A 20,429-nucleotide genomic window follows, 5' to 3' on the forward strand; every position below is an offset into this window, starting at 1 on the left:
AAAAAACATGGTGTCAAATCAATGACCAGATTGATATGTTTATTTGACCCGAATTTAACGATAAATAAGTCGATTTTCAATTTACATGATATGATAAGGGCAATTCGGTCATTTGTTTCTTCTTGAATGTTATCCATTGGAACTGAAGATAGAAGAATAATTACCACTTGTCGAGTGATAATTTTTTTAAAAAAATATCTTATTCTTCAATCTCGGTAGTTGTTGTTGTCAACTTCGAATTTCTTCGTTTTCGTTGATTGTATTTTGATTTTCCATTTCTTACTTTCGACATCAAATATGTCTATTGTTCATAATGAATTAATAAATATTAATGATAATGATTTAATTTTTAAATTATAATAAAATTATCTTACCATTCAACGGATCTCGGCTTGATCCTGATTCGAAATTAAAACGATTTAATCGTTCGATTATTTAAGGAAATTTTTTTGCCATTCACTATCTGGTAAATACTTGTGAAATAGTTTTTCTTTTCCAACAAATTTGTTACATGATAAAATGTTTAAATTACGAAACTTGTTACGGACAATTTTAATATTTTTTTTTCTAAAATTGTGAAATTTTTGAATTGAGTTTCGTTGAAAAATAAATGGATGCTTTATACAAGAATATTTTTAATGACTAGTGTTATTAACAAAACAATTGCATATTGTTTCTGTAACAAATAAATTTAGAAAAATTTTAAGATAAACATTCAACAAAAATGTTGGTTAGATGTTGTTTGATTTCATAATGAAATAGAAATAGAAAATGGAAAATCACAAAAACACAATCCGGATAAAGAACTACTCACGACAAAAAAAAACGTTCGATTCGAACGAAAAAAAAAAACTTGACGACTATCTCCACCCAACGATGCAAACATAATCAAAATTGATCTGTCATTCACATATGACAGTTCACAAAATTGTGATATCCGCAAAATACTCTCTTCAACGGGTATAAACAATATTCGAAATTGAAAAGAAAAAACGTAAAGATCCCGATTGAATGTCAATCTTGAATGAATTCGGTATCTGATTTAAATCGATTTTCGTTGTTGTTTTGTTTTGTTATCGATTGTTTTTACTTATCTGCAAAAAAAAAGAAACACTGAAACATCATTTTAAGCTAATTTTTTTCAAAAAAAAAAAAACATATCAAATACGTATCGATCATGATGTTGTCATTTGGATTATACAATAAACATTTCATTTGTCTTTTTTTTGTTTGTTCTCGCTATGAATTCAATTTTGAAAAAGAGTTTTTTTTTCTTCTTCTTTCACATTTTATATTCATCAATATTCTGGATAAAATTCAATTCAATTTGTTTACTTTACTTTTGACTTTTACTTATCGATGATCAAAATAGTTTTTTTTTTTTGTTTCGAAGGGTAATTATTGATAGCTGAAACAAAAAAAAAACAAAACAAACAACATTAACATCTACAAAAAAGTAAAACGAAAGTTTTCCTCATCATCATCAACTTTTCCCATGATAATTTATTTGATAAAACGATTGATATCGATTGATTTATTACCTAAATTTTCCCTTTGCACTTTCTCTTGCCTATTTGACTTGGTAGGTAGGTAGTTGGTTTACTTGTATAAGATGTTTGGCTTGATTTGCATATCTGTCAACAAAAACATTCGAATAAATTAGATGAAAGAATTTCATTCTGAAAAAAACAAAACAAAAACAATATTGGCGTGTTTGTTTATCATAAATCATCAAATTCTTGTTTTTTTCTGCTGTTTGAAATGGTGTCATTTTTCTATTGAAAAATTCTTAACCAAAAAAAAATTCTTCAAAACAACCGAAAGAATGATGATGAATCAAAAGGAAAGAATTTCATAACAAAGGAAAAATATGCTAAAATTCTTTGTTTTTGTTTTGTTTTGACACATCTCAAACAAAACGAAAAAAATTTGTTTCAAAACCAAAAACAAACTGATGACGAAGATGATGATGAAATATTTCATTTTAAATATATATTTCAAACACACACAAAGAGATTCTAATTAATGACAATCATCAAATGTACAATGTGTACATCCAGTAATGATGATAATTTATTTCTGGAAATTCTTTGTGATTCTGACTAACAAGCAAAACAGATAACAGAATAACAGAATAACAAAACAGAAAACAAGACAAAATCAATGAAGTAAGTAAGCAAGTAATTTTTTTTGTGTGGATCGTCCAATTTAATTAACACTTTAGTGATCGGTTACTTAAATGATTAATCAAACAAAATGATGATGATGATTAAATAAGTAACTTTTTTCCATTCTTTGATGGTTGCTTGGCTAATCAATCGACAATCATCATCATCATCATTCTCAATCGATTCCAATTCAATTCAATTTTCGTTGAATTTGCAAAAGGGAAAAAATGGAAAGAATGCAATGTTTTGGTCCAAATTCTTTTTCCACTAGGTCCAAATTAAATTTCAACAACCATGAACAACAATGTGACAACTTTGTTAAAAAACAACAACGAACAACCATGAACAAATTGAATATCTTTTTACTTTTCTTTTTGTTTGAATCAAATTCTATGGGTACTTTTTTTTTCATTTTCCGCCTTTTTCCCTGACAACAACAACGACAATGATGATGATGATGATGATAATGATGAATCCTGGACAACGGAAAACAACAACGAAAAACAACAATTATAACGAGAAAAAGAAGAAGAAGAATTCCACACACAGAGAAAACATCAAAATAGTGAAATTGGGACCAAACTAACGAATGAAAATAGCAAAATGAAGAAAAATCGAAATAATTCAATGACCGAATGAACGATATCGATCGATCGATCGATTCTGTTTTCTTGTTTGAATTCCTTCGAATTCATATATGGAACCAAATACACACACAAACACACAAACAGGCTGTATGCATTGTCATTTCATGGTTGGTGTGTGTGTGTGTGGATCGAAACTTTTTTCTTCATTTTTTTTTCGTTTCGTTTCGTTTTGTTTTGTTTTGCTTGGATGTTTCGACAAATTAGACGAAACAAAACAAAAAAATGTTTTGTATGTTTTTCGGTTTTTTTCTTCGGTTGTTTCAATTATGAATGTTGTTGGTTGAATGAATGAAAGAATGGCAAAAAAAACCAAGTGAAAAAAAATGTTTGAAATGTTCATGATGAGATGGTTGAATGATTTTCATCATCATCATCATGATGACAACATCTTCGTTTTTCTGTCGGTTCTGGATCGACAATTTGTTGTTGTTGTTGATGCTACTACTATCTTCTGTCATCGAAAGATTTCTTTTCTTTTCTTTTTTGAATCGAAGAAAGTTGACAGAAACAACAAAATGGAAATGGAAAATGTCATCGAATAAATACGACAACAACATTATCGATATAGACCGAGAGAGAGAGAGAGAGAAGCCGGAATTGTCGAAATAGTGGACCAACAATATGGTTCGAATTGAAAAACCGAAAAAAAAAGAAGAAAATTTCCGGAAAAATCTTTTTGGAGAAAAATTATCGAAAAGTTTATCCGTCGTTAAGAACTTCTACAAATAATGATGATTCTAATGATGTACTTCTTCTGATCCTAAAATGATTTTTGATCCATCAACAATTATATATCTGTAATGTAATGTCATCATTGAAACATTGATAATGATTATTGTCATCAGAAAGATCATCAGGATCATCATCATCAGGATCATTTCGAGAAACAGAACGAAACTCAAGAAATTCAAAACGTTCACAAAAAAAACATCTTAAAAGTATATTAAGTTCTTAAGTTCTTGTTTAGCCAAAATAGAAGAAAAAACTTTCAACATTTATTCATCATAATCATCACTTTGACGAAAATTCTTAAGGAAAAAAAGAATCACTTTTTTCGCAAAGTGTGTGATTCAAGTTTCATCATCATCATCCTTTAATAGTTGTCATCAGATCAAATGATCAAGAGAGAGATAGAGATGGAAAGAAACATTGAGAGAAAGAGTGAAAAGAAGACACTTAGGAAAAACCTTAAATTCCTTAAATTGTGCAGGAAATTCTTTGGAAAAAAAATGTTTTTTTTCTCCTTTTGATTCTTTTGGTCATTTACTATGTTTTCGGAGTTGTCACCATCAAATTGGTTTGCTTGGATTCTATGATCTATGTCCATTTTGATTTTTCGAAAAATCTTTTTCTCTTTTGATTTCTCCCTTGATTCTTTCCCTTGATTCGATTCTATTTCATCATTTTTATTCAGTTTGCTTTTTGGTTTGGTTTTATTCAATCTGGTTTTTGGTCTGTGGTGGGGATGGTGGTGTAGTTCAGTGGTGGTTTAATTTTCGATTCTATCAAGAGATTTTTTTTGTGGCCTGTCATCATTTGAATGAAGATGATTTTTTTGGTTTTCTTTTTCCGAGATGTTTTCGGGTTTTGGTTTTTTTCGGGTTTCGGTTTTCTTTAGTTTCTTGGTTTAGTTTGGTCCATTGGCCTGGAATCGACAAACAATTTCAGTCAGTCAATGTGTGTGTGTGTGGGTGTATGGCTGTCAACGAAAGCGGATTGTAAAAACAGAAACAGAAAACTTGCAAAGCAAAATTGTTTTTTCGGTTTTGAAACAAAATACTTTTGGGTTTTTTCTTCAACTTTGTTAAAGACAAAAACATTTTTTTGGTCGGTCGGTTGTTGGTTGTTCAATGTTTGTTTTACATTATCTATAGTTTTGTTTAGACAAAAACAGAACTAGAAATAAAAAAAAAAGTTTTTGATAATAACAAAACAAAAACAAACTTAACGAACCAAGTTTTATGATGATGATGATGATGATGATCTTCTGGTCATTTTGTTTCGGGTAATTTTTTTCCCGATCAGTTATCTATGATGATGATCGTTTTTTTTTATCCACCCGAATTCTTTTTCTCGGTTATTATTATTACAATAATAACATTTATCGGATTTCAGAATAACCGGATTTTTTCCCCACTGATGATTATGATGATCAGATTTATCAATGGTTAAAAAATAGGTTAAATAAGTTATAATCAACCACACGAAAAAACTCAACTTACTAAATTCTGGTCAAAAAGAGACAAAAAAAAAATTCTTGATTCCTTTGCATTTTCATTGCGGTTTTTTCACTCTCTCTATTTACTATTTTCGGTATTTATTTGGTTATTATCTACCAACAATAACAACACAAAAATGAAATCCAATTTCGTTATTTCGATTACATATCATATTGACCACAACATCCGAAAATTTATTCGTACGAATATTTTTATTCGACCATTATTTTTTTCGGTGAATAATTTATTACATTACATTTGTACATTTTTGTAAATATTATGTGATTCTCTCTCTCTCTCTCTCTCTCTCTCTCTCTCTCTCTCTCTCTCTCTCTCTCTCTCTCTCTCTCTCTCTCTCTCTCTCTCTCTCTCTCTCTCTCTCTCTCTCTCTCTCTCTCTCTCTCTCTCTCTCTCTCTCTCTCTCTCTCTCTCTCTCTCTCTCTCTCTCTCTCTCTCTCTCTCTCTCTCTCTCTCTCTCTCTCTCTCTCTCTCTCTCTCTCTCTCTCTCTCTCTCTCTCTCTCTCTCTCTCTCTCTCTCTCTCTCTCTCTCTCTCTCTCTCTCTCTCTCTCTCTCTCTCTCTCTCTCTCTCTCTCTCTCTCTGTATGCATGAATTTGCAATTTTCTTGACCGAAATTATCATCATCATTTTTATTTATCGGAATATAATGTTCGTGTGTGTACAGTGTATGGAAAAGTTTTTCTATTGAGAAATCTAATGTGATATGTGTGTGTATTTTATCAAGTTATTTCTTTCGATTTTTTACTGCATTGATATTATCTTTAATCCAGAATAAAAAAAGAAATTCTTACGAAAGATTTGGCCAAAACGAAAAACCGAAAAAAACCCAAACGTCTATATTTGAAGAGAATAACCGATGAGCGAAAAGAATCATTGTCGATCAATCGAAAATCTGAATAATAATGATGATGAAATGGGAAAATGTGAAAAAAATATATACATCTTTCTTTGTTGGTGTCCATGGGTTATTTACATAAATATTTTTTCCTTTACAAAATGTTCTTACCATCCATTCATTCATTTTTTGTTTTGTTCATTGCATCATAATATTGTCTATGCATAAATTTTTTTATCGTTATTCCAGATTCAGTTTTTGGTTTTTTTTTCGGTTCCAATTGAATGAAATCCAATTATGTTCCAGCGTTTTTTTTTCCATTTTTTCGTTCATCATTGGATCGTGAATTGCTGTTGACGTCGTTTGATGGAAACATGTCGTTCGTATCTTCAAACAGAATGAATGAATGAATGAATGAATAAACTCTGTCTTCGGTCAAAATCGGTTATTATCATTATCAAAAAAATATTTACCGAGTCGGCGTCAAATATCATCATCATCAGCAATCGATTTGAGAGAATAATTTTGGTTTTTTTTTAAATAATTTTTTGTTTTTTTCGGCAGTGAAACAAACTTTTTTCTTCCAGCAATTCCAAGCGCTGGCCTCACATCATTTGATAATGATGAAGATGACAAAATACACATAAAAATGTCATGTAATTATTTTTTGTACATCATTTTCAGCTTGTTTGTTTGTTTGCCAAAATTCTCTTCTTTCTCTTCTTCATGATTTGATGATTATGATTACATAATTTTCATGTTGATGATGATAATTTTATAGTTTTTTTCATTCATTTTTCATTTTTGCGTAGTGGTTTTTTCACTGGTTTCACTGGTTTTTTACTGGTTCTGTGGTAATTTTGTTTCAAAATCTTTAACTTTTTTTGATTTTCGGGTTTTTTTTCTGGGATCTCGGTTGGGAGCAATCCAAACAAACCGAGGGAAATTAATTTGAATTTTGATTCTTTTCTCCCCCTTGTTTTCCCCGATGATGATGATGATGAACAACCAGAAAGCAAAATGAATGAGTTGAGTTGGGGCCGGCATTCTCAATGGAATAAATGAAAAAAATGAAAAAAATTATTCTTCAAACATGCGCAGTGTTTGATTTGGTTTTGATTTAGATTCAGATAACCAGAAATGTGATTCTAGATCTTTTTTTCGAGCAAAAAAAATCTTTGTTTGATTTTGATCTGATCTGACTGAAAGAATCTGTTTGGATAGGATTTCGGCCGCTGACGAAGACGACGACGATGAAATGTCCACAAAATCTTTTTCAAAACAAGAAAAAAAACGAACATCTTTTTTTTCTCCAAAAGCAGTATTTGTTTTTTGTTCATTTTTTTCGGGATTTGTTTTTTGTTTGACTTTGAACATTTTTTTTTCATGATCATCACTCGGTGGATGATCGTGATGAACAAAACGGATCGAACGCGAGAGAGAGAGAGAGAGAGAGAGAGAGAGAGAATCGTACAACGAATCTCTTATGTAAATAATGCAAGATTTGGGAAACTAAATCTGAAACGAAAACATCGAAATGAAGAAGAAATGCGAAATGAGGAAAAAAACATCGATTATTTTTTTGTTCAGTCCAAAAAAAAAGATTTCAAATTCCCTGAGGATTTATTTTTCTTCACTGGAATTTTCCTACAGTCGTCCCTCGTACAACGCGGTACTTGAACAACGCGGTTTCGATAGAACGCGGTTCTGGAATTGCGAAATTATACAGTTTTCCCTCGTACAACACGGTCAGGGTTTCGATACAACGCGGTTTTGAAAAATCGAATTTGCAAAATAATTAAATTAAAAAAAATTATGTTCTATGGCTTGGTCTCGATATAACACGGTACAAATTTCCATATTTCTACTATTTGTAGGTCTCGTACAACACGGTTTCGATACTACGCGGAACACGGTTTCGATACTACACGAGCCATTTCTTCTATTTTACATTCATTTCGTACAACGCGGTTTCGATACTACGCGGAACGACAAAACCGCGTTGTACGAGGGACGACTGTATTTAGAAAATGAAAAAATAAAAAAATGAAAGCAAAATGAACACTTGAACAAGAAAAAAAAACTTACTTTTTTTCGATTAATTTGTACTGACGAAAACTTGAACAAATTGAACCAAAAAAAAAAAAAATAAATAAAATGAAAATCCGGAAATTCTTTCCAGAAAAAAAAAGTTTGAAGGAGTGAAAGAAAGATAGGAAGGAAGTTGATGCTTCTTGAAGTATATTTTTTTTCTTGGGTAACTTTCCTGGAAAGTTTCCGGGAAACAAAAAAAAAGTGTGAGAATGAAGATGAAGTTTGATTGGAAACTCAATAAGAAAAACATTGTATAAACATTCAGGAATCGTGATTTTCATCAAAGATGGATTTTTTTTTCGTTTTGTTTTTTACTTTACTTTAGTTTCGGAAACAATGAAAGAAAGTTCCAGAAATTCAAACGATGGAATGTTTTTTTTTTTGTTTCATCTTGGTTTTGTTTCTCGGTTTGAAATTAATGAGAAAACAACCGAATGTGGAAAAAAAGGGTTGGCAAACGCGGATAAAAAAGATTCTTTTGTTCCGATTTGTCACGGAGTGTGGAAATAGCGGAGGAATAATTTTCTTCGGAAAAATAATTATTTTTTGGTTCAAGTTTAGAATTTCCGAATTTTCGCGAAATTCTAAAGGATTTTCTTTCCGAAATGAATTTTGTAATTTTGTATTTTCATTTTCATTTTGAAATTTTGTTGCCAAATTTTAATCATGATTAAAATTTTTTGTTTTTTTTATAATTATTCGGGTTTCGGGTTTAAACAATTGAAGAAAATTTGCCCGGAAATTTGCTCAGGAATTTGGCGAAAAAAAAATGTTTTTCCTGAAAATTGAATTGTATCGATCAAATGATTTTTTTTGCAATATTGCCGGTAATAAGCCGGTAATAACCGATTTCAAGAAAAAAAAACAAAACAAGAGATTCATTTCGGGTAATAACGGCGGTGAAGATGATGATCTATAACCATATAATTTTCTTCATTTGGAACAATTTTTTTGGGCCGGTTTTCATCTAAATAGTTTTTTGTTTCTGGTTCAGCCTCTTTGATATAATAATGTCGCCGTTATATTCGGTTGAATGATTCGGACAAAATATAATCATCTGTGTAGTTGATAATGATGGTGTGACAAACATCCCAAACAAACAAACAAACAAAAACAAAAAACATGATTATTCGGAATAGATTTGATTTTTCTGTGGAAAATGAAAATGAAAATGATGATTTTGGGAAAAATTCTTCGTTTTTTGTTGTTTCGAAACCAATTTTTCAGATTTGTTCGTTTGTATTTTAAACGATTCGATGCAATAAAACATGCTTTGCCATAATGATCATGATCATTACAAATCACGCAGAATAGACAATTTTTTATCAGATAATTTATAAATCAAAATGATGGCAATTCATTCATTCATTAAAATTGATGATAATTTTGATTTTCAAAGAATTTTATTCGAAAAATTTTTCTGGATTCGCGAATATTTTTTCAAACATTCGAAACATTCGAAAAAAAAATTGTGTAATAATAGGTAGGTAGTAGTAGTGGCATAGGCCAAAGGTCGAATGGTAATTTTTTTTTCTTAAATATTCAGTAGTGGTAGTAGTTTAGATCAAAGTTGATAAGAATATTATTTCTATTCTAACCTTAATATGATACCCTCAAAATATATCAATATTTTTGGATGAAAATAGTCGAATTCTGCTCCAAATAAAATAGGTAAAAGGTATTCAAAATGTGATGACAACAGAAAACATTCGATTTATTTTTTTTAAAGAATATTCTTGATGGTGTTAAGGTCGAGCCGCACGGGAATCTATTTTTTTTGACCATCATCAACATTACCATCCATTTGTTCATTGAGAATTCTTTTTATATTCACGCGCACATCTTTTGAACTCTCTTCTCCTCTCTATATAAAAATGTGTGATTCTGATTGTTATTTCTGGGTTCATTTAGGAATCTTGTTTGGATCAGTGTTGGATCAGGCTTCCATATAATGAACAACAACAACAAACAAAACGACAAGAAGCAATAAATGAAACAGACGGCGAACAACGACCTTTCAGAATTTTTTTTCTTGTTTTTTGTTGTTGACGATTCGAATCTGTACATCATCATCATCATCATCATCGAATCGGCTTTTTTTCCCTGTAAAAAAAATTTCTGGATGCGTCGAATTTCAATTCTCAAAATCTTTTCAAATAAAAAAAAGGAAATTCTGGATTCTATATTCGTCTTGTGGTGTGATGTGTGTTGGTGTTAGTGTTTGATGTGATGTGTGTGCAAGATTTTGGTTTGACGAAATTGCAAAAAAGATTTGCCACTTCTGTCCTGTTTAAACAACAAACGAACGAACGAATCTTACGCAATGAATTAGTGGTGGATTTTTTCATTTCTCAATAGATTCTATTCGGCCATCATTATTATGAAATTTGGAAAAAATAAAAACATTTTTTTTCTGTTTTTTTGTTTCTGTCTTGATATCTCTCTTCAAAAAACCCTAAGTAAATGCAATACACCAATCATCATCATCATATTCTACCCAATCAACTAACTAACTAAAAAAACAACTCTTTCTTTTCGTTTGTGATGTGTTTGACAATCACTCTGTGTTTGATAATAATAACCACCTTTGAAAAAAGCAAGTTTTTTTTCCATTTTGTTTTGTTACGCTGCTTCTTTTGAATCAATTCAATTCGAAAGAATCTACCGAAGACGACGACTCCAACAAACAACTTCTCACATCACATCAAACACTCGTATCATCATCATCATCATTATACACACGCGACCGTATATTTACCCGAATCATAATAATAATTTCCTTCATCATCATCATCATTATATGCTTCTACACATTTTTGATTTCGTAAAGAAATTTATTCATTCATTCAACCATTGATGATTATGTTGATAATGAACATCATTTGATTTTTGAACTACAACAACAACAACAACGATAATAAGTGTGATGAGGAGAAGAAATGCGATGTTAAACCATTGTTTTTTTTTTGTTTCGGTTGTTTAGGATAATTATGGATTTTTTTTTTTGTTGAAAGAAAAATTAAAAATTTCATAAACCAATCAACCACACCAAACAAACAAACAACGAAAAAAACAGTTAGTTACCGTGCCAATTCTCTCCTTTTGATAAATCTCTTCTTTCTCTCTGTGTGTTTGAATGGAAAATGTTTTGTTAATATGATAGGATGTCATTGATGATGATGATGATTATTATTAAATTGTCGAAACCATAGAGACTTTCGGTGAAGATTTTTGTTTTGTTTTGTTTTGTTCGCCTGTTTTCTTGTTGTTGATGGTGTGTGTGTGTCCTGTGTGCTTCTCTTTGAATCCAATGTTGATGATTTTTAAGCCGAAGCAACAACGAAAACAAGAAGAAGATATCCTGCATTGAACACACACACACACAGAAAAACCTCGTTTGTTTTTTACGTTTGAAAAAAATAAAAACCCCAGACAACAAAAAACAAACAAACAACGGCAATGCCAAATGTGATTGTTCGTAATTATCATTCATTTTTGTTGAGTTAAAATCCACCGACAACACATACATACACACACACAATGTTGATTTGACAGGAGAGTAATATCCAGCATCGTTGTTGTTGTTTCGCTAATCAATAAATCGTCGTTGCAGTTGTCATTTTTGTTTGTTCAAAAAATTATTTCACCTGAGATGTGATTTGTTGTTGTTGTTTGTTGTGAATCGAATTAGTGAGCCACTGTTTTTTTCTCACCTTGTTCATTGATTGTTTATGGATCGAAAAATAAAATGATTCAACGATGATAATCATCAACAACAACAATGGTTTCTTGAAGAAATGAATTTGAAAGAATCAAATTATCAACCGGTTAACGGATTTTATATTGTAAAACAACAACAACAATGATAGCAAAGAGAAAAATGTACGAAAATAATCGAAAATATTGTCCAGCAACAAATTATAGTCATTATTTTTTTAATTTTCATCATCATCATCATCATCATAATCGCCATCAACATCATTATCATCGAAATTTTTCTATTCGAACATCATCATTTTTTATATTCATTATTTGGTTACAAATATTTCATAATGTACAATCATCATCATCAGCTCAATTTGATGAAGAATCAAGTGCAAAACAAATCGTGGTGGTGGCTTCATCCACCACCACCACCATCATTCCTTCATCATCATCGAATGATAGTTTTTATCATCAGCAACAACAGGAAAGAGCTTCAACAACAACAACATTATCATCAAACACTATAGAAACAACGGAAACAACAAATGAAATTCCTATTACATCAACTACTACTGTAATCAATACAAATATCGATATGGATAGTAAAGATTTTCAAAATTCTGAAGGTTAGTTATTCGCATCCTTGTTTTGTTTTTGTTTTTGTATTTTCATTATCAATCTAATCACTTTGTTTTTTTCCTATCTTTTCTCTGTTTCTCTCACCAATAGATCAAATCAATAAATCCAATACATCGACTAATTCAACATCAATGAATGAAACAGAAAATTCATCATCAACGAATGCTAATACATTATCTATACCGGAATTCATTTTAAATCTAACTGCAAGTTCATCATTTGTATCAAATTGTACGGATGTAGAATTTTATTGTGAAATATTATTACCATCGAAATCAATTCCTGATAATGTTAATAATCAAATAATTCAAATAAATTCATCAACAATTTGGTGGACATTTCGTGACCAAAATGTTTCATCATCAACACTTCCAGGTGGAAGAGTGATAAATCGTCCAGATAATTTATATTTATCAATATTAAATATTGAATGTGCTCAATTTGGTGTACATGATGGTGATTATAGTTGTCATTCATCATCATCATCATCATTATCATCATCGACAGAAATCTCAGGATCTCAACAACAATTTTCAATTATAACAAATAGTTCAAATTTACATTTTGAAATTTCGGGTAAGCAAAAACAAATTGTTGTTTATTTTATCCAATGTTTTTCCATTGATATTATATTCACATAATTTGTAAATAACGTATCCAAACTTTTTTTCTTTTTCTCCCTTGATCAAGTTCTGGTAATGGAATCAATCGATCAACAAAATCGTACAATAAGTGAAGAAATTGATTCTTCAGTACAATTACGTTGTCATGTACTTGGTTATCCTAAACCAAATATTATTTGGCAAAGATATGATCCAAAAACATTGATTACAACCGATATTGAATCAGATGGTCGTATTGAAATTGAACATCAATTTCTTCCGGAATCATCGGATGATCTAGTGGAAAATCAAATAAATCCATTAAAATTATTTCAAAGTATATTACATTTTGAAACATTACGTCGTTCAGATAATGGTACATATATTTGTCGTGCAATCGATATTCATCAAAAATTAGAAAAACCAAAAACACAAGAATTTAATGTGATCGTATTGGAAGTACCAGAAATTCATATCGAAAAAATTGAAATCGAAAACAAAACAACAGCTATTATTTCATTTGTTATTGATTTTGATGGTAATCTTCCGATTGAAAAATTTATACTTGAATTACGAAATTATACGAATGATGATGATGATTATGATGATAATCATAATGAAAATTTAACTAGATGGGTACGATTGGAAACACCATCACCCGAATCAATATTAATCAAACATAATTATTCAATAATAAATGTTGATAATCTTGTACATGCAGCTACATATGGTTTTCGTTTAGCTGCAACAAATCGAATTGTTGGTCAATCAGAATGGAGTTCAATGAATATAACTGTACCAGCCGATGTACCTAGTCCAATAAATAATGTACATTTATTATCCAAATCAAATGAAACATTATTATTTGGATGGAGAAGACCATTACATGATAATGGTGCACCAATAATACAGTTTCATCAAATACTTAAAGATAATAATAATGTGATAATTTGGAATCAAACAATCAATAATACACAATCACGTAATAAACATATGTCATTATTTTCAAATCTACAGCCAGGTACACATTATTCATTTCAAATACGTGCTTGTTCCCTGATTGGTTGTGGTGATTGGTCATCAATATTCGAAGTGATTACATCGGATGGTCATTCGGATCCACCGAAAAATATTCATATTGAATGTTTTTTTGATGAAAAATTAATTCAAACAAATGCAACAATCAGCTGGGAAGAACCATCAAATCCACGTGGTTTAATTGTTGGTTATAATATATCATTACGTGGCCATACTACACAATCACAAAGATTTTTTGAATCATTTGAACAATCTTATCTGGTGAATAGTAATCAAACATTTTTATATGAAACAATATTGAAACCAAATTCAAATTATACTGTAAGAATTTGTGCAATAAATAAATCTGGATGTGGACAATTATCACCATTAACCTCATCATCAATGTGCAAATCAAGTCCAACTGTTCCGTCCGAATTTCCATCTGGTATACGTTTAGAACGTATTCGATTATCATCATCATCATCCCCATCATCATTATCAATTTCAACAAGTAATAGCCATTATTCTGGTCTTACAGATAAAGAAACTTTACATCAACCATTTATTGGTCAACAACAACAACAACAACATAATCATAATCATCATCAACAACAACAAACAAAACAACCAAAACCAGAACGACAATTAAAATTATATGTGCCAAGAATTTCCGAACGTAATGGTCCATTTCGTTGTATTCGCGTTATTGTGATACGTCTTCCATCTCCCAATTCTTCTGCTTCTTCTTCTTTATCACCGATATCATCAACAAATATTTCATCGCAATCACTATCGTATAATATTAGTAATAATAATACTGATCAACAACAACAACAACAAAGTGATATATTTAGCCATTTTCTTGATCAAGAAAATGGTCAAATTCCATTAAGTACTTATCGAATGGTACATTCAAAATATAATACAAATACATTTGGTGCTTATATTGCCAAAGAATTTACATCCGAATCATTTCCAAATGAAATAATATTAGGTGATGGTAGAATATCACGTTGTTATAATGATGCATTAGAATATGATCTCAAATCACGTATTAAACATAGTCAACATTATCAACAACAACAATTGAAACCCGATGAACATATTGGAGGTTTGGATGATAATCGATCACCTAGACGAATTAATTATGAGCTTCAAACAACTAGACAACCATCAAATAATAATTCACAAGAAAATGAAACCAAAAATGATGAAATTTTTGATTTAGATGATGAACATCTAGTTGAAGATTTTGAATTATTTCCAAATACATATTATTCAGCTTTAATTGAAGTTACTGTTATGGCTGTTAATCATACATTATTGGTTGAACAAAGTCCATGGACTAAACCGATTCGTACTGTACCAATAATAACAATGTTTTCACAATCAAATAATTCATTTTCAGAAACAACAACTGGAATTATATATGGAACTATTTGTGGTTTATTATTGATAATGATATTATTTTTTTCAATACTTTGTTTTCTGAAACGTAAAGCAACCGAAGCAACAACACCAGTTTTATTAGATGATGAAAGAATTGGTTTAACAAATTTTCTTCGACGTACATTGATCGGTCGAAAACATAGTAAAGATCATCAAACACTTTTTTATCAATTAAATTTTAATTCAACACAAGCTGTAAAAAAATGGGCATCCAAACCGATACCTATACAGAATTTAGTGGCCGTTTTTCAACAACGTCGTACCAATTCGGATTTTCTTTTTCAAGCCGGTTAGTTATTCTATTGAGAAAAAAAACCAAAATTATTGTTTACCATAATAATTTGACTTTTAAATTATGATTGATTGATTTGATTGGGGTTTTTTTTTGGTTGATCGACCACATGATTCTTATTATTAACCGCATATGTTTATTTGATCTTTTCTGGGTTTTTTTTCTTCTATGTATAGAATTTGAATCACTTCCTGAAAGTTTTCCGGATCGTACAACAATTGAAAGTGATCGTATTGAAAATGTAACAAAAAATCGATATCCGGACATAAAATCATATGATCAAACAAGAGTGGTTTTGAAAAAGATTGATGATATTGAAGGATCGGATTATATAAATGCTGATTTTGTAAATGGCGGTCTTGTTAATAAACAGGACAAACGTTTTATTTGTGCACAAGGACCAACACAAAAAACTGTACCAGATTTTTGGCGTATGATATATGAACAACAATGTTGGTATGTTTGTAATTCAAGAAAAAAAAATGATGGAGAATTCTTTTTTTTTCATCGTTGAATTCATTATTATTCTTAATCTGATTTATATTGATTCATCGCTCTTTTTTCATTTTGTTGTTTTCCGTTTTTTTTTTCATGCAGCATAATTGTCATGTTGACCGGCATAGAAGAACAAGGCCGAATAAAATGTGCACAATATTGGAATGATAAAAATGATGATAAAGATGATGATGAACAATCATTATCATTTCCGGATGCATTTCCATCAAGTCCATTTATTATAACAACTATATTTCGTCGTGAATATTCTGATTATGTTATAAGAAGATTTAGTCTGAAAAATATTAAAACTAATGAATGTCGTGATATAATACATTTTCATTTTGTTGCATGGAAAGATTTTCTTGCACCAGATCAACCATCATGGTTACTTCGTTTTATAAAACGTGTTAATGAACATTATTGCATTGATCGTGGTCCAATAGTGGTACATTGTTCAGCTGGTGTTGGACGTACTGGAACATTTATTGCAATTGATTCGTTGATTAGTCGGATTGATGATGGTGCACAAGATATTAATGTATTTGAATGTGTTTCTAGTCTACGTTATCAACGTAATTTTTTAGTACAATCATTACGACAATATATATTTGTTTATCGTGCCATAATGGAATATGTTGAATTTGGTGATACTGAAATTGAAGCTGGACATATACGTGATCATTATAAACAATTAAAAGAACAGAAAACTGAATCCGGTAATGGTGTTTTTACTGAATTTGAGGTAAATTTGATAATTTTCGAATGAAAACATTTTTTTTAAATAATATTTTTTTTCCATTTCATTTAAAAACAAACAAATAGAAATTGAGCGAAGTATTCGAAGAACCAAAATCCTGTGTAGTTGGCCAATTGGAAACAAATAAACATAAAAATCGTTATTCATTCATTATTCCATGTAAGTTTTTTTTATAAATGAGAAATGTGTGTATTTGTAATGTTGAATTGGTTCTTTTCTTTGTTTGTTTGCAGATGATATAAACAGAGTGATATTGAATCCATCGCAAGATACTTGCTATATTAATGCATCGTTTATTCAGGTAAAAAATGATGATGATTGATTGATTGATGATGTTCAATTTTTTGTTATCTTTTTGTTTCACTTTTAAAGGGCTATGATCATACACTTTCATTTATTGTTGCACAAGATCCACTTGAACATACTGTCAATGAATTTTGGTGGATGATTGCTGAACATGCTGTTTCAACATTGGTTATGTTAGCTGAAATTGGTGACGGGCAAAATAAATGTCATCAATATTGGCCACAATCAGTAGATTCAACATTTGATTGTGATTTTGTTAAAGTAAAACTGATTGAAGAAGAAATGTTTCAATATTATGTTAAACGTGTATTTCATATTACTAAAAAGAAGGTTAGTAATTTTTAATTGTTTGATTAATCTTTGTTATTAATTTTTTTTTCAAATGAAACATCCAAACAGACTAATAAAAGCCATGTTGTAAATCAATATCAATTTTTTTCATGGAAATCCGGTGTTGTTGTACCCGAATCAACAAAATCATTAATCACATTGACCGATGCGGTTTTGTTGGCCAATAACCCGAATAATAATAATAATAATAATAATAATGGTCAAGAAAATATAAATTATTCGAAATATAATGGGAAATTTTCATCATCATCAACATCATCACCCATTTTAGTTCATTGTAGTGGTGGTGGTGATCGATCGTCAGTATTTGTTTCATTTGCTAGTCTTGTACGACAATTACAATTGGAAGAAAGAGTTGATGTATTTCAAACAGCTAGATATACAAAATCACAACGACATTGTATGTTACAAACTATTGTAAGTAATCATTATTCTTTTTTATTTTGGTGATGGTGGTGGTCCACTTTTTTGTTTCACATCCAACTATATTCATGCATGCCAACCATAAGCATATATAATTGTGTGATCCAAATATAAACTTTCTTTCTTCTTCGTTTTTCCCCTCACAAAAACATAAACCAAAGAAATATTTGATGATTAATCATTTTTTTTCTTTTTTATTCTCATTCTTTTGTTTTATGATCTTCATTATATTCGGATTGTATTATCGTTTTTTTCTTTCAACAATAAATGGCAATCATCATCAGGCTCAATATGACTTTTTATATCGTTGTCTTATCGACTATATGGATTGTCATCATATTTGTAACAATAGTGATACACAACTATAAAAAATTTCATATGCAAAACATCAGATGGATGGAAAGGAAAAAATGAATTCAACATCGATGAAATTCCATTCATCACTAATCATTTCAATAAGAATCTTTTGAACCGAAAAAAAGGAAATTAATTATAAGAAAGTTGCCTTTTCCTCGAATTGTTTTTTCTCTCTTTTTACCCATCCAAACATTATTTCTCTATCTTTTTTTTCGGTTGGTATAAATCATTCATGTGGGGGGACAAGGGAATTCAGTTTTTTTTTTCTAACTTTGAAAATTCAAAATTTGTACTTTTTTTTTCTTAGGATTTTTTTTTTTTAATTACAATTTTCTTTCATACAAAATTTTTTACTTGAAAAATGATTTTGTAAATAAAATTTTTTTTATTTTAACTTTTTTTTAAAATTTGTTTTTTTTTGTGTGAAAAAAAAGATTGGAAATATTGCAATTGATTATGGTGCTGTTTGTAATCAAGAATTTTTTTGATAAATAAAAACTTTCAGTTATTAATTAAAAAGAATATATCCTATTGCAATTGATAAATTTGATTCACATTTTTTTTCATTTTGATTCATAAAAGATTTTTGATAAATTTTTCATGTCTTTGAACAACATTTGTTACAATTAATTTTTCAATTTCAATCGGGTTATCAGAATTTCGATCAATATTAATCAATTCGGATTCATTTGCCGTAACCAGTATAACTTTCCATTTACGTGTATTCAATTCATTTGCAATAACTAATTTATGTCCATAACGATTTAATGCTTCACGTGCTTTTTCCAATAAAATATCGGCATCAGTTTCTAGTTTGAATGAAATAACAAATGCATCCGGTACCCAAAATTTAACTAATGGTCGTAAAATTTTTGGTACCATTTCAAAATGTAAACGTAATGGTCCATTTGAATGAATTTTATGTATAGCCATATTATCTGGTGGTATATAAAAATCCGATACAGCTGCAGCCAGATAAAGCATTACACGTGATCCATATTGTCGTAATAAAGCGGTCATTTCACGTAATATAAATAAATATTCGGATAATGTTGTGAATGTAATTTTCAGCAACCGGTTTGATGATTCTTTCATTTTAGTTAATGTTTGTATTAGTTTTGGTCTAATCGTTTCGGATACTGAAAAATTTTGTCAATAAAGAAAATAATTGATCAGTTCTTTTTTCAGTTTAAAAAAAGCCAAAACAATTGATTCAAACCTTCAATTCGATCATTATTTGGATCATATTTAAGATTGGAAAATAGTCCATCAAAATGCCGGGCGAATGGTTCCAAAGATTTATGACGATATAAAAATATGATTGCATATTGGTTTGTATCGAAAAAGTATCTTTCATAATCAAATGGACAATTTTTATCAAAGAGAATTTCATTCACAATCAAAAAAACTTACTCGGCTGAAGCAGAACCACGAGTACCGGCACTGAAATTATCAATGAAACGTACTGTATTATGTTCCATTGGGACAGTTGTACCACCAGACTAAAAAAACAAAGAAAGAATATTTTGGTGAAATAAACCAAATAGAAAAAACACTTCATTTTTTGTGTTTACCGTAATCAGAACAATTTTTCTATCCGAATTTTCTTGACAAAATTTTTCCGTACGATTTCTTATTTCATTTAAATTTTTTGGTCGTTGTAATTGTTGAAAAAATTTTTCAATCTTATCCAATTCTTCATTAATACTTGATTGTTGTTGTAATTCGGGCCTAAAATTTGTTGATTTTGACATCTTTATTTATTTATTTATTTCATAAACATTGATCATTGAACAGATTCGGTTCTTTTTTGAATGTTATTATTTATTTATATTTATATTTTCCATTCAAAGATTTTGGGTGCTTGATGAGTACCCAAGTGTTAACACTCACACACAAACAACAACAATTTCTGATGATTCCAGCTGACGTTGTTTTGTGTATTAACAATTGTCGTCGTCGTCGTCGTCATCATCGATAACAGTCGAAAAAAAAATCGAAAAAATGGCAAAGAAAAAAGTGTTTTCCACTTCCAAAATCGATAATA

General features: G+C 29.8%; 2 protein-coding genes across 2 annotated transcripts; one reads left to right on the forward strand and one right to left on the reverse strand.

The window, feature by feature from the left end:
• The first annotated feature begins 10,501 nt into the window (after nucleotides 1-10,501).
• Nucleotides 10,502-18,776, forward strand: Ptp69D (Protein tyrosine phosphatase 69D). The gene is made up of 10 exons (XM_027350524.2): nucleotides 10,502-12,314; nucleotides 12,418-12,903; nucleotides 13,018-15,687; nucleotides 15,867-16,146; nucleotides 16,288-16,930; nucleotides 17,011-17,104; nucleotides 17,179-17,246; nucleotides 17,318-17,581; nucleotides 17,651-18,019; nucleotides 18,310-18,776. Exons 1-10 carry the CDS (start codon nucleotides 11,846-11,848, stop codon nucleotides 18,391-18,393), a joined length of 5,427 nt encoding a protein of 1,808 aa, XP_027206325.2. The 5' UTR covers nucleotides 10,502-11,845; the 3' UTR covers nucleotides 18,394-18,776.
• Ppcs (phosphopantothenoylcysteine synthetase) lies at nucleotides 18,748-20,328 on the reverse strand. Its single transcript, XM_027350534.2, has 4 exons — nucleotides 19,957-20,328; nucleotides 19,796-19,884; nucleotides 19,602-19,732; nucleotides 18,748-19,521 (listed from the first exon to the last, which is right to left on the reverse strand). Exons 1-4 carry the CDS (start codon nucleotides 20,134-20,136, stop codon nucleotides 18,956-18,958), a joined length of 966 nt encoding a protein of 321 aa, XP_027206335.2. The 5' UTR covers nucleotides 20,137-20,328; the 3' UTR covers nucleotides 18,748-18,955.
• Between the last annotated feature and the right edge of the window lie 101 nt (nucleotides 20,329-20,429).

Source organism: Dermatophagoides pteronyssinus, unplaced genomic scaffold (genome assembly GCF_027571235.1).
Source record: "Dermatophagoides pteronyssinus isolate colony J.1.1.1.1 unplaced genomic scaffold, Derpt_VIB-CSIC_2022.12 sq0011, whole genome shotgun sequence".
Classification (NCBI taxonomy): Eukaryota; Metazoa; Arthropoda; class Arachnida; order Sarcoptiformes; family Pyroglyphidae; genus Dermatophagoides; species Dermatophagoides pteronyssinus.

Excerpts from the sequence above, each read along its gene's own strand:
- Ptp69D (XM_027350524.2), top strand. The coding sequence starts at position 11,846 with ATGATAGCAAAGAGAAAAATGTACGAAAATAATCGAAAATATTGTCCA. Across the intron at positions 12,904-13,017 it reads TTTACATTTTGAAATTTCGG|TTCTGGTAATGGAATCAATC; the intron begins GTAAGCAAAAAC and ends CCCTTGATCAAG. Across the intron at positions 18,020-18,309 it reads ATTGTATGTTACAAACTATT|GCTCAATATGACTTTTTATA; the intron begins GTAAGTAATCAT and ends AATCATCATCAG.
- Ppcs (XM_027350534.2), bottom strand. The coding sequence starts at position 20,136 with ATGTCAAAATCAACAAATTTTAGGCCCGAATTACAACAACAATCAAGT. Across the intron at positions 19,885-19,956 it reads GAAAAATTGTTCTGATTACG|TCTGGTGGTACAACTGTCCC; the intron begins GTAAACACAAAA and ends TTGTTTTTTTAG. Across the intron at positions 19,733-19,795 it reads CGTGGTTCTGCTTCAGCCGA|ATACTTTTTCGATACAAACC; the intron begins GTAAGTTTTTTT and ends TGATTATGAAAG.